Genomic DNA, 14,329 nt, shown 5'->3' with positions numbered 1-14,329 from the left:
GAAGTTCATGTCATGCATTTATAGTGACTCAGAAATATAATTCATGGCCTTATAACTTACTTCAGGACAAATTGCCACATACAGTATATTTCTATGGTTATTATTTGATATGCATGGATACTAATTTGTTATGAAAATTATAAAACCTGTAACAGTAGAGAGCACACAATAGTTATGGTTCATTTTCTGATTATACATCTTAGATATTTCTCCCCATGTACAGTTAGTGATCATCACCATATAGACTTAAAGGTATGTGGCTCACTTTGATACACATAATATTTGAAATATAAATTGGGGGAACATCACCTCTACTACCTCATGATGGCGCACTTGTATCACATTCCCACTGAAAAGGTTTTGAAAACTTCCTGAAAATCATAGCAAACAAAGACATTGCTTTCTTCTTCTTTGAGTAATTTAGTTATAGAAGATAGATTAAAAAATATTCTGTAGCCTGCACTTTCTTCCAGTATGCTCTGAGTGCACTTCAAAGTATGCAGTTAAACTTTGAAGTTTGAATTTCATCCAAGAACATTTGAACTAGGAGTGCTTAGTTGAGGACACTTTAGTCAAGTTGCTGGTTTTTGAGTTGGTTCTGGGAAACAGACCAACTGCCTATCTTTTCAAGTATGTCCTGAGTGGATAGGCAATATTTAAAACTTCAGTTGGTATTCGAGCATTTGTCTTAAATTAATATCAGAAAGAAGAGCAAAGTATAAAAAGTAAAGTGAAGTAAATTGTAACCAAAGCCTTTACACATTTCGGGAACTAACTGTGCTCATGGTCAATTTTTAAACTGATTATAAACTATACCAAAAAATTGCTCAATTCCTGCTATTTAATTTTTCAAGAAAAAATTGTAGGTTAGAATTGTTCAAGTAGTTCCTCACATTACTTAGCAATTGTGTATACATTATATTACACAGGCAATAAAATGAAGAAATAAGCCAAAAAAGAAATATGTTTAAATTGCATATTTAAGTTACATGTTTAAATTGCAGCTATGTTTGGCATTTAGTAAGTGCTACTTAAGTGTTAACAGTAATAATAATGATTAAAAAAACTATTAGCACTCTAAACAAATGCCAGTATTTACAAAAACAAAATAAAACAGATATTTAGTTTAACAGACATGAAGATCTTATTCTTAACTGATTTCCTTTACTCACAGAACTACAACTCAAGTACACTTTTTTCCTACTTTTTGTTTCTTTGCCAAAAGTTGAATAAAGGCATCAATTTGAATTAAGGAGTGATGATTCCTGAGTTAAAGACTGATAACATGGCAAAAGTAAAGTGATCTGTATTATGATATGACGGTGAAAAACATTCAAATTCATAATAGTTCACAGCAATTTAATAATGGATGAAATATAAGGTCATTTTCTTCTTTCAGATATTATTAACCACAGCATTCTTTCTATACTTGTCAAATGGAATTCTGTTTAACTAAAATAGGTTTAATGTAACAAGATAAAGTTTAAGAATATTAATATGATTACTTTTATGTTTTTGTCTTAAATCATAAACATGACTAAGGGTGTATCTCAATCTCCAGTAATTTCTGGTACCTGAGGGGTGTGTGTGTGTGTGGACACAGTGAGGAAGGGAAGTTAACCACTTACCACAAGTTTTATTGTCTTCATCAGAGCCATCTGGACAGTTTAATTCTCCATCACAAAATAAATCAATTGCTATGCACTTTAGAGCATCACCACACAGCCTTGAATCAGGTGGGCACTCTATTGAGACATTTCCTTAAAAAAAAAAAAAAAGATTGAATTTAAAGGTTATGATGTATTCTTTGTCATTTAGGTAAGTATATACTTGAAAGCAAATTTGGCCTTGGAATGTGGAATGAAGCAGGGCAAAGACTAATAGAGTTTTGCCAAGAAAATGCACTGGTCATAGCAAACACCCTCTTCCAACAACACAAGAGAAGACTCTACACATGGACATCACCAGATGGTCAAAACCGAAATCAGATTGATTATATTCTTTGCAGCCAAAGATGGAGAAGCTACATACAGTCAACAAAAACAAGACCCGGAGCTGACTGTGGCTCAGATCATGAACTCCTTATTACCAAATTCAGACTTAAATAGAAGAAAGTAGGGAAGACCACTAGACCATTCAGGTATGACCAAAATCAAATCCCTTATGATCATACAGTGGAAGTGAGAAATAGATTTAAGGGCCTAGATCTGATTGATAGAGTGAATGAGGTTCATGACATTGTACAGGAGACAGGGATCAAGACCATCCCCACGGAAAAAAAATGCAAGAAAGCAAAATGGCTGTCTCGGGAGGCCTTACAAATAGCTGTGAAAAGAAGAGAAGTGAAAAGCAAAGGAGAAAAGGAAAGATATAAGCATCTGAATGCAAAGTTCCAAAGAATAGCAAGAAGAGATAAGAAAGCCTTCCTCAGAGAAAAATGCAAAAAAATAGAGGAAAAGAACAGAATGGGAAACACTAGAGATCTCTTCAAGAAAATTAGAGATACCAAGGGAATATTTCATGTAAAGATGGGCTAGATAAAGGACAGAAATGGTATGGACCTAACAGAAGCAGAAGATATTAAGAAGAGGTGGCAAGGATACACAGAAGAACTATACAAAAAAGATCTTCACTACCCAGATAATCACGATGGTGTGATCACTCATCTAGAGCCAGACATCCTGGAATGTAAAGTCAAGTGGGCCTTAGAAAGCATCACTACGAACAAAGCTCATGGAGGTGATGGAATTCCAGTTGAGCTATTTCAAATCCTGAAAGATGATGCTGTTAAAGTGCTGCACTCCATATGCCAGCAAATTTGGAAAAGTCAGCAATGGCCACAGGACTGGAAAAGGTCAGTTTTCATTCCAATCCCAAAGAAAGGCAATGCCAAAGAATGCTCAAACTATTGCCCAGTTGCACTCATCTCACATGCTTGTAAAGTGATGCTAAAAATTCTCCAAGCCAGGCTTCAGCAATACGTGAACTGTGAATTTCCTGATGTTCAAGCTGGTTTTAGAAAAGGCAGAGGAACCAGAGATCAAATTGCCAACATCTGCTGGATCATGGAAAAAGCAAGAAAATTCCAGAAAAACATCTATTTCTGCTTTATTGGCTTTGCCAAAGCCTTTGACTGTGTGGGTCACAATAAACTGTGGAAAATTCTGAGAGAGATGGGAATACAGACCACCTGACCTGCCTCTTGGGAAATCTATATGCAGGTCAGGAAGCAACAGTTAGAACTGGACATGGAACAACAGACTGGTTCCAAATAGGAAAAGGAGTGCGTCAAGGCTGTATATTGTCCCCCTGCTTATTTGATTTCTATGCAGAGTACATCATGAGAAATGCTGGACTGGAAGAAACACAAGCTGGAATCAAGATTGCCAGGAGAAATACCAATAACCTCAGATATGCAGATGACACCACCCTTATGGCAGAAAGTGAAGAGGAACTAAAAAGCCTCTTGATGAAAGTGAAAGTGGAGAGTGAAAAAGTTGGCCTAAAGCTCGTCATTCAGAAAACGAAGATTGTGGCATCCGGTCCCATCACTACATGGGAAATTGATAGGGAAACAGTGGAAACAGTGTCAGACTTTATTTTTTGGGGCTCCAAAATCACTGCAGATGGTGACTGCAACCATGAAATTAAAAGACGCTTCCTCCTCAGAAGAAAAGTTATGACCAACCTAGATAGCATATCAAAAGCTGAGACATTACTTTGCCGACTAAGGTCCGTCTAGTCAAGGCTGTTGTTTTTCCTGTGGTCATGTATGGATGTGAGAGTTCGACTGTGAAGAAGGCTGAGCACCAAAGAATTGATGCTTTTGAACTGTGGTGTTGGAGAAGACTCTTGAGAGTCCCTTGGACTGCAAGAGTTCCAACCAGTCCATTCTGAAGATCAGCCCTGGGTGTTCTTTGGAAGGAATGATGGTGAAGCTGAAACTCCAGTACTTTGGCCACTTCATGCAAAGAGTTGACTCATTGAAAAAGACTCTGATGTTGGGAGGGATTGGGGGCAGGAGGAGAAGGGGACGACAGAGGACGAGATGACTGGATGGCATCAAGGACTTGATGGACGTGAGTCTGAGTGAACTCTGGGAGTTGGTGATGGACAGGGAGGCCTGGCGTGCTGCGATTCACGGGGTCGCAAAGAGTCGGACACGACTGAGCGACTGAACTGAGGTGAACTGATATTGAAATTGAAAGTGAAAGTCACTCAGTTGTGTCTGACTCTTTGCAGACACATGGGCTATACAGTCCATGGAATTCTCCTGACCAACATTCTTGAATGGGTAGCCTTTTCCTTCTTCAGGGAATCTTCCCAACCCAGGGATTAAACCGAGCTCTCCCGCATTACAGGTGGATTCTTTACCAGCTGAGCCACAACGGAAGCCCAAGTAAGTATATGCTTATTTATAATTATTTTAACTTCTCCCCAAAATATTTATTTCATTTAATGAATTGATCTTACAGTTTTAAATTTTGAAGAAATGATACATATTTCTTTGTAGATGGCATTCTAACATGTATACTATCATGTAAGAATTGAATCGCCAGTCTATGTCTGATGCAGGATACAACATGCTTGGGGCTGGTGCATGGGGATGACCCAGAGAGATGTAATGGGGAGGGAGGTGGGAGGGGGGTTCATGTTTGGGAACGCATGTAAGAATTAAAGATTTTAAAATTTAAAAATAAAAAACTAAAAATAAATAAATAAATAAATATGATGCTTACTTTGTTGATTTTTAAAGAAGATTGTCTATTTATTCATTTGCTTTTGGTTGTGTGTGCTGGGTCTTTGTTGCTGCACAGGCTTTCTTTAGTTGTGGCAAGTGCAGCCACTCTCTAGTTGCAGTGTGCACGCTTCTCATTGAGGTGGCTTTTCTTGTTGTGGAGGGAGGGATGGGCTTTCAGGCATGTGGACTTCAGTTGTTCTGGCTCCCAGGCTCTAGAACACAGAGTCAGTATCTGTGGGGCATGGGCTTAATTGCCTGAGGCATGTTGGATCTTCCTGGATCAGGGACCAAACCTGTATCTCCTGGATTGGCAGGCAGATTCTTTACCACTAAGCCATCAGGGAAGTCCCTACTTTGTTGATTTTTAATCTTAATAAATGAATGCTACAGTTTGGAGCATTATTTGGTCCCCAATATTTACAGCTCCTAGGATTGTTAAGTGTAATGTGGGGCAATTTGCTACAATGCATATCTCATCATCTACAGTATCTAATAGCCACTTCATTTACTTATAAACTTATGATCTGAAAATATAGTGGTTGAAGTTAAGGTTTGTATCCTGCAGAACAATGAAAACTATTTTATAGTAAAATGAAACTTAAAGTCCACAGTACATTGAACAAGAAAACCCAATGGTTGTCTTCTGCTCATTATCTCCTTGCTTCTTGGGTCAGGGTTTCTTAGGAGGAAAGTTGCAAACATCCCCCAGAAGGATTCCATGTCATACTCTGACCAGGATCTGATAAATTTGTACCTCTTAGCCTGTCTTGTCCTTCACCTGCTTCTTTCCACATTGCTAAATATAGAAATGGACTGAGAAACATTTTCCTTCTAGAAATCGACTTGGAAAATTTAGGTGCAATCCTAATAATATATGACCACTGGGTAACCACATATGTTTTTAATTTTTTGAGCCATGTGATAATTTCAATATGTTTCTTTATGATTAGAATAACAACGAAAATTTAAAGTTTTTGGAAAATCTTTAAGCTCAATAGCATTTTTTTTTTTCTTTTTGTTATTGGCCTTAATCTTAAAGCCAGCATTGTACTGCCATCTGCTGGGTTTTAAAAATAGATTTGATTCTGAAATTTCTCTTAGGCTTCAAGAAATAAATTGGGGAAAGTGCTTCTGTTAATAAATCTGCTAAGATAATATTTAATTGAGAACATTATAGACAGAGATGCTGGATATAAATACAACTAAATTGGTCTTTTATAATTGTAATTAAAATAGATATAAACCTTTGGGAAATTTATGGATCACCTAACATCTAAAATAGGACAGGATAAAGCTGAATCATTTCCAAGTGCTAAAATACTCCCATTTAAGAGAAAAAAATTTTTTAAAATATATTAAATAAACTTGTATATTATGACACATATGAGATATTCATCAAGAGTTCTTAATTATTGAGCCCCTAATCCATAAGAGGTGTCATGTTGATAGTATTCAAAAAATTCTTGATAAAAAATAATGAGAAAAAAGACATCACTGTAGTAACTGTCTCTTTTAAACAGTGGTTGAAGGAGTTCTAGGTATTCAGCGTCTATAAGAATAGATTTCGGCATTTAACTAGAGACTTTATGATTTTGTCTGATCTAATGCTTTCTATGGAAACTTCACTTACTGACGTTTCATATCTTTGTCTATTGCTAATTGAAATTTATAGATTGAACTTCAAAACCACACTGTCAAGAGATACCCCTTGAAACATTTTATCTCATTAATGATTATTCATTCACTTTACAAGTATTTATTTCCTATTTATTTGCATCATGGCTTTTTAAGGGATAGAAATAATAGGATGACTTTTTTATGGAGTTTGGAGTTTAGTGGGCAACTGATTCATTGGCTAGCAAATTTTGTAAATGAGGTAGAAAAAAGTGATGTGGGAACATCAAAACTGGGCTATGCCATGGAGTATCTTCCTTCTGAGTCTGAGATTGAAAACATCTTCATATAAATTAAAATTTGAAAGATGTTTAGAAATAAATGCACAATGAAGAGAGGTCACATTACTATAGGGAAAGCAGAGGCATCTAACGTATCTAGATGTTGGGATGCTTACTGAAACTATGGCAGGAAGGGAGTTTAGTCAAATTCTGGGGGACATTTTACAAATCATTTTAACATATTAAAATATTTTTGTAAATAACAGTATTGAAAAATTTAACATATATATGTGATATGACCAGTCCATGTTTCATAAAGACAATTCTGCTACCAACTGAGCAACCATTTCAACATTCAAGGTGAAAGTTGATGAGAGTTGGAACTCTTGCACTAGCAGGGGAGATGGGGATATATTTCAAATGCTATTTTACAAGTAGGATTGATGAGCTTTAGTGGCCAGATATGCTCCTGGCTGGAGGGAGGTGGAGAAAAGGATGCTCAGAATGGTAGATGCACTTTGGAGTGGTCATGAAATACCAGTGTTCATTAATCACAATAGGCATTATCAGAGAAACAGCTGGTGGGATTAGTAAATGACTCTAGTTTGAAATATTTAGATATGAAGGTGGAAATATTACACTCTTGTTTAGATTGTACTCTTGATATCTCCATATTCTGTTGTATAAGCACCCTTCATATGTCTTGGTCCATGAATAAAGAGAAATTCCTCTAATTTAAAGCCAGAATTGAAAGAGACACGTATACCCCAATGTTCATCGCAGCACTGTTTATAATAGCCAGGACATGGAAGCAACCTAGATGTCCATCAGCAGACGAATGGATAAGAAAGCTGTGATACATATACACAAGGGAGTATTACTCAGCCATTAAAAGAATACATTTGAATCAGTTCTAATGAGGTGGATGAAACTGGAGCCTATTATACAGAGTGAAGTAAGCCAGAAAGGAAAACACCAATATAGTACACTAATGCATATATATGGAATTTAGAAAGATGGTAATGATAACCCTGCATGCAAGACAGCAAAAGAGGCACAGATGTATTGAACAGTCTTTTGGACTCTGTGGGAGAGGGAGAGGGTGGGATGATACGGGAGAATGGCATTGAAACATGAATTATCATATGTGGAATGAATCGCCAGTCCAGGTTCAATGCATGATACAGGATGCTTGGGGCTGGTGCACTGGGATGACCCAGAGGGATGGGATGGGGAAGGACGTGGGAGGGGCATTCAGGATGAGGAACACGTGTACACCCATGGCAGATTTATGTTGATGTATGGCAAAACCAATACAATATTGTAAAGTAAAATAAATAAATAAGTTAATTAAAAAAAAGAAACTATGAATATAGTCTTCTTATATAAAGAAAGTATGTTTTAGGATTTTATCAGATTTTATTTTTACCTAGTGTTCTGTCTCCCTCTCATCTTACATACACAGGTATGATGTCCATTTCCAACAAAGCCATTGATTAAAACATTAACTGCTGCAGAAATTAGCCAGATGCCAGTTTTTAAAGTAACCTTCCATTCTTAAAACTAGAGTTCTTTGACTGGACTGCTTAGTTTGCCATTTCACCTACTAGTTTTTACTTTAGTACATCTCTTTTTCTTGGGAATCTCTACTGTGATTCTTTTGAGGACTATTTAACAAAACAGTTAAGGATTTCTATTTAAGGAAATGTGTACAAAAATAATAATTGATTCTGTTTATTAAGATCTGTTCAAATTGTCTAAATATTAGTTGCTGTTTTCTTGAGTGGAAAAAAGATTAGCATATTTTTATGTTATATGCCATTTTAATCTTCAGGATATTAATTTTTGGCATAATATGGAAACCCACCATAAATTAGTATTATTTGTAATTCTGCAAATTGAAGGCTTTATCATCTATTTATATTTGTATCATGAAGGATTCAGTATACACTCAAATGTGATTACTTCAGAGTAATCCACGGTCATAACACTGTCCAGTGACTTGAGGTGAGGAATCTCTCGTGCAGACTCTGGACTAAGCATTGTGGAGAAAAAAAAGACTGAAACCAAACCAGTTATAAGAAGTATTACATACAAGACAGTAATTTGAAAATCATATTTGGGAAATATTAGATTTTTTTGTAATTGAATTAAAATTTTTTTAATATAAATTTATTTATTTTAATTAGAGGTTAATTACTTTACAACATTGTATTGGTTTTGCCATACATCAACATGAATCTGCCACGGGTGTACACGTGTTCCCCATCCTGAACCTCCCTCTCTCCTCCCTCCCCGTACCATCCCTCTGGGCCATCCCAGTGCACCAGCCCCAAGCATCCGGTATCATGCATCAAGCCTGGACTGGTGATTCATTTCATATATCATATTATACATGTTTCAATGACATTCTCCCAAATCATCCCACCCTGATTTTTATTTTCCCTAAAAATAGGTGTAATAATCCTTGGTGACCAAATATGAGACAAATTAAATCCAAGATTTAATAGCTTACTTAGTAATGAAATCAGAATCTGAATGCATGAATGCCTGCTTTAAGAGACCAAGTTCATTTCACTGAACTGTGTTTGGGAAATATCACTTTACAGAAATTCTCCTCTACTTTAAAAGAACAAATTTAATTATTTTAGCAAGACTGTGGCTGTTCAATTCAGATGAAATTAAAGTAGGAAAATACTTTAATGGTTCTGTTATTATTTGTGTAGGAGTGTCTTAAATTAGAGGAGAGTGCTTAGCAGTATATATATGTTGTTTTCTCAGATGCAGAGAAAACAAATACTTGAAGTGAAAAAACATTTGGTGTTGGTTGCAGTGCCTGTTTCTGAGTCCTGGGACAATCAATTCAATTGAAGAGTATAATTCTGCCTTAAATTCTCTTGAACCAATTTCACATTCTTTACTAAATTAGCCAGTTCTTTTCCTTCCATCCTCAAACCCCTCCACGTGGTGGAACTATAGAAAATTACATTTTGTTGAGACTGAGAAAGCCCATGATAGTTAATCTTGTTTTTCTGCAATCATTGCCTGCCCAGTAAGCAACAAAAGAGTAGAACAAGCTGTATTCTAGAAACCCTTCAAGCATTTGAACAATTGCGCAAAAGAGCCCCTCTTGGGCACACTGCAACAGCTAGAAATCAATCGGTGTAATGCAACCTTAGTTCCCATCTCTCCCTTTACTCTTTTGAATGGGTTAGTAAAACTTTACGGTAATTGGCAACAAAGGCAGTTGAACAATAGAACATAATCCTCATGGACTTTGTACCCACTATCGAATAAAAATTCTCTTTGGCAGAATTTATAATAGTACTAATGCCAGGTATATGGTGCATGCATTTGTTGATTTTTCTCAAACTCTGTCTTCCAGGCGTATAAAAATGAGAATAAACTTAACATCCCTGAAAGCCATATTCATAATAAATTACTGCTTGGAAACTGTGGTTTTGAAGTTTAATTGCCCCGTTCCCCTCTATAAATCTAGAGTATCTTGCTGTGTGAGAGGAATGAATAGGAATGAATGGTGACTGGGGACTCATGGATCTAGTAAAAGAGGGAATGTGATATTTTACCACCTACTTACATTATGAGAATTCTTCAGGATTGAGTAAGGTAATTCAATATGGTCGCCAATAATAGGAAAGCTTTGGAAATGGAGTTTTTGAGGACAAAGAAATAATCAGATTAAAAAGAGCACTACTGAATACAACAATCTTGTTTTAACCTTAGTCTAGTTTTTAAAAGATCTTTTTCAAAAAGTATACAACTTGCTTTTTTTTGTTGCTGTTGTTGTGGCCCTCCTTTATGCCAATCATGAATTGGTATCTGTATTATTTCCTTTCTTCATGACTGCTCTTTAAGACATATATTTAAATCTTTGTCTTTCAGATAATAAATACAAAGTTCAAGAACTAGGTGGCTTACCAAACGTTATGTGACAGTAATGGGTGGAAATAGTTAAGGTGGATTCACCTACACACTTTCAATGTTTGAAAATTATATGTTACTTTTTGGTCTTTATTATGATTATCAACTGTTCATGTAAAATGTGAAAGATATAAATAAATATGTACTGATTCCATTCTTATAGTTTACAGGTTAGAAAGATTTCTGTTCCACTCTCTGGGAAAGAAAAGTGCTGGTCAAGTATTACCCTCACACTCTGTGTTTCCCTTTCACCATATCCTTTTGCCAGAAGCTGGGCTGTTAGCCAAAGTTTGATCCTACCCAGCTTCTCTGGTGGTTCAGAAGATAAAGAATCCACCTGCAATGCATAAGACCTGAGTTTGATCCCTGGGTCAAGAGGACCTCTGGAGAAAGGAATGGGTACCCCTTCAGTATTCTTGTCTGGAAAACCCCATGGAGAGAGGAGCCTGGTGGGCTATAGTCCACAGGGTCATAAATAGACACAACTGAGCAACGATGTGTGTGTGTACATAGCACGTAAAATGTCATAATACATTTGGTTTGTGGGATATTTTGGTCCATAAGACATTTGGATCTTAAACACTTGATCCATTCCAAAAGCTCCTTAAAATTTGCTCCTATCTAAAGTATCCCTGGACAGAGGATCCTTGGCAGATTACAGTAAAAGGGGTCACAAAAGAGTCAGACACAACTGAGTGACTAAGTAATAACAAAAAGTGTCCAAGAGCATATCTGTTCCATTCAAATGGCTTGGGTTTTGTTGTTGTTTGCTTTTTTGTTTCTTAATGTATTTTGGGTGAGCTGGGTTTTTGTCGCTGCATGTGGGCCTTCTCTAGTTGCAGTGAGCGTGAGCATCTCTCTGCTTGAGTGTGGCGGCTTCTCTTGTTGCAGAGCAAGTGGGCTCTAGGGCACATGGGCTCAGTAGTTGCGGTGCATGTGTAGTTGCCTTGCAACACGTGGAATCGTCCTGGACCAGGGATTGAACCCATGCTCCCTGCATTGGCAGGCAGATCCTTAACCTCTGCACCTCCAGGGAAGTCCTTCAAATAATTCTGGACAGGACCAAATTATCAAGGACCATTTTGGTGTGGGCAGATGCCTTATGGGCATTCTGGATAGGATCAAAAGTCTTGCAAGAAACTGGGCATATTGTTCAGTCACTTTTCATATTTTTGGTGGGCTTGTCTTCAAGAGAGTAAGAAGGAAAATTTAAGTCCAAAGACTTTTTGCTCTAGCACTTTTTTTTCTTCTATGTCTTCCCACATATTTCCCTTAGGGCATTTTATACACCAAAGAGGTCCTCAATAACTGTGGGTTGTATGAATCACTCAGTGAATCAATAAACAGGTAAATAGAAAACACAGCACTAACTTTGGTATTTGTTGCTGACTTGTAAAGTTATAGAAATGTTTCTTAAAATATATAAAGTTATTTAGATTTTAGATTAAGTGAATTGGTCATTATTCATCTTAAAATCACTTTTTGAGAGTGTGTTGAAAGGTGATTTTAGATGCTGTAAATAGTTTTCTGCAATGCATAAGGGACAGTGGGCTGAAGAGCAGTTCCATCTTTCATTGTGTTGTGCTGCTCTCTGGACAACATCAAAAGACAATTCCAGGCAGGCTTGTCCTACCATAAGAGCGCTCCATGGGTTTAGAGGGGGGGATGATTTGTTTCATAAAGTATTCTGATACATCATTCACATATCACTCTGCTTTTCAAACTTTACACCTACTGTTTCATCTAGGAATTGCTAAGTCTTACCCAGAGACCACTTATAATTTCACAAATGTTCTCTCCTTGTATTATATAATACTTGATATAAATTCTAATAACATGAAAATAGCAGTATTATTTTGGGAGCTGAAGGGTTATACAATATTGCCTGCGTGGAGTTTACCTAAAGAGATTAGGTACACATTTAAACTGTTTACACATTCAGACTGTTTAACATGAAGATTAAGTGAGGACTAGAGACGACACTTTGGTTAAGCAGCAGATAGACAAAGGCAAAGTAGACAATTATTAAGAATTTGGAAAAATTATGATGTTAAAGACACATACCAACGTACACAAAACTTAAAAATAAACTCAAAGTGGAGCAAAGATCTAAATGTAAGACCAGATATTATAAAACTCTTAGAGGAAAACATAGGCAGAATACTCTTCGACATAAATCCAAACAAGATATTTTTTGACCCACCTCTTAAGAGTTACTTTGCCAACAAAAGTCCATCTAGTTAAGGCTATGGTTTTTCCAGTAGTCATGTATGGATGTGAGAGTTGGACTACAAAGAAAGCTGAGCACAGAAGAATTGATGCTTTTGAACTGTGGTGTTGGAGAAGACTCTTGAAAGTCCCTTGGACTGCAAGGAGATCCAACCAGTCCATCCTAAAGGAGATCAGTCCTGGGTGTTCATTGGAAGGACTGATGTTGAAGCTGAAACTCTAACACTTTAGCCACCTGATGCGAAGAGCTGACTCATTTGAAAAGACCCTGATGCTGGGAAAGTCTAAGGGCAGGAGGAGAAGGGGACGACAGAGGATGAGATGGTTGGATGGCATCACCGACATGATGGACATGGGTTTGGGTGGACTCCGGGAGTTGGTGATGGACAGGGAGGCCTGGCATGCTGCAGTTGATGGGGTTGCAAAGAGTTGGACATGACATGAACTGAACTGAAGAGTAAGGAAAATAAAAATAAATGATGGGACCTCATTAAACTGAAAAGGCTTTTCACAGCAAAGGAAACCATAAACAAAAAGAAAAGACAACACTCAGAATAGGAGAAAATATTGCATCCAAAGGAACTGCCAAGGGATTAATCTCTGGGAATGCATGTAAGAATTAAAGATTTTAAAATTTAAAAAATAAAAAACTAAAAAAAAAAAAAAGTAAAACTAGAAAAAAAAATAAAATAAAATAAAAAAAAAATGGATGGAAGACCTAAATAGACATTTTTCCAAAGAAGACATGCAGATGGCTAAAATGCACATGAAAAAATGCTCAACCTCACTAATTACTAGAGAAATGAAAAGCAAAACTATAATGAATCACCTCCTCATACTGGTCAGAATGGCCATCATCAAAAATTCTACAAATAACAAATGTTGGAGAGGGTATGGAGAAAAGGGAACTCTTACACTGTTGGTGGGATTGTAAACTGGTACAGCTACTCTAGACGACAGAATAGAGGTTCTGCAAAAAACTGAAAATGGAGCTACCACATGACCCAGCAGTCCCACTCCTGGGTATGACCAAAGAAAACTATAATTCAAAAAGATGCATGCACCCAGCACTCATTGCAGCACTGTTTACAATAGCCAGGACACGGAAGCAAGCTAAATGTCCATCAACAGAGGACTGGATAAAGAGGATATGGTACCTATATACGATGGAATATTGCTCAACCATAAAAAGGAGTGAGATAGGGCCATTTGCAGAAACTTGGACAGACCTAGAGACTATCATACAGAATGAAGGAAATCAGGAAGAGAAAAACAAATATTATACAAGATTGCTTACTTGTGAAATCTAGAAAAATGGTACAGATGGATGTATTGGCAAAGCAGAAATAGAGACACAGATGTAGAGAAAAGGCTTAAGTTTGTTAACAAACTTAACAAACTGAGAGCCAAATGCGGGTAGGATGAATTGGGAGATTGGGATTGAAATAGATACACTATTATGTATAAAAAAGATGACAAATGAGAACCTACCAAATAACACAGGGAACTACTGTTCTACTCA

General features: G+C 36.8%; 1 protein-coding gene across 1 annotated transcript in view; it reads right to left on the bottom strand.

Annotated features, from left to right (window-relative positions):
- The window catches only part of TMPRSS15 (transmembrane serine protease 15), a 156,076-nt gene that overhangs the window by 122,176 nt on the left and 19,571 nt on the right, over positions 1–14,329 (bottom strand). The window contains exon 7 of the mRNA XM_042230017.2: positions 1,629–1,760. Within this exon, the coding sequence (XP_042085951.1) occupies positions 1,629–1,760 (132 nt within the window). The remainder of the gene's footprint in view (positions 1–1,628; positions 1,761–14,329) is intronic.

This window comes from Ovis aries, chromosome 1 (genome assembly GCF_016772045.2).
Source record: "Ovis aries strain OAR_USU_Benz2616 breed Rambouillet chromosome 1, ARS-UI_Ramb_v3.0, whole genome shotgun sequence".
Classification (NCBI taxonomy): Eukaryota; Metazoa; Chordata; class Mammalia; order Artiodactyla; family Bovidae; genus Ovis; species Ovis aries.
This window is presented reverse-complemented; position numbering and strand designations above follow the sequence as displayed.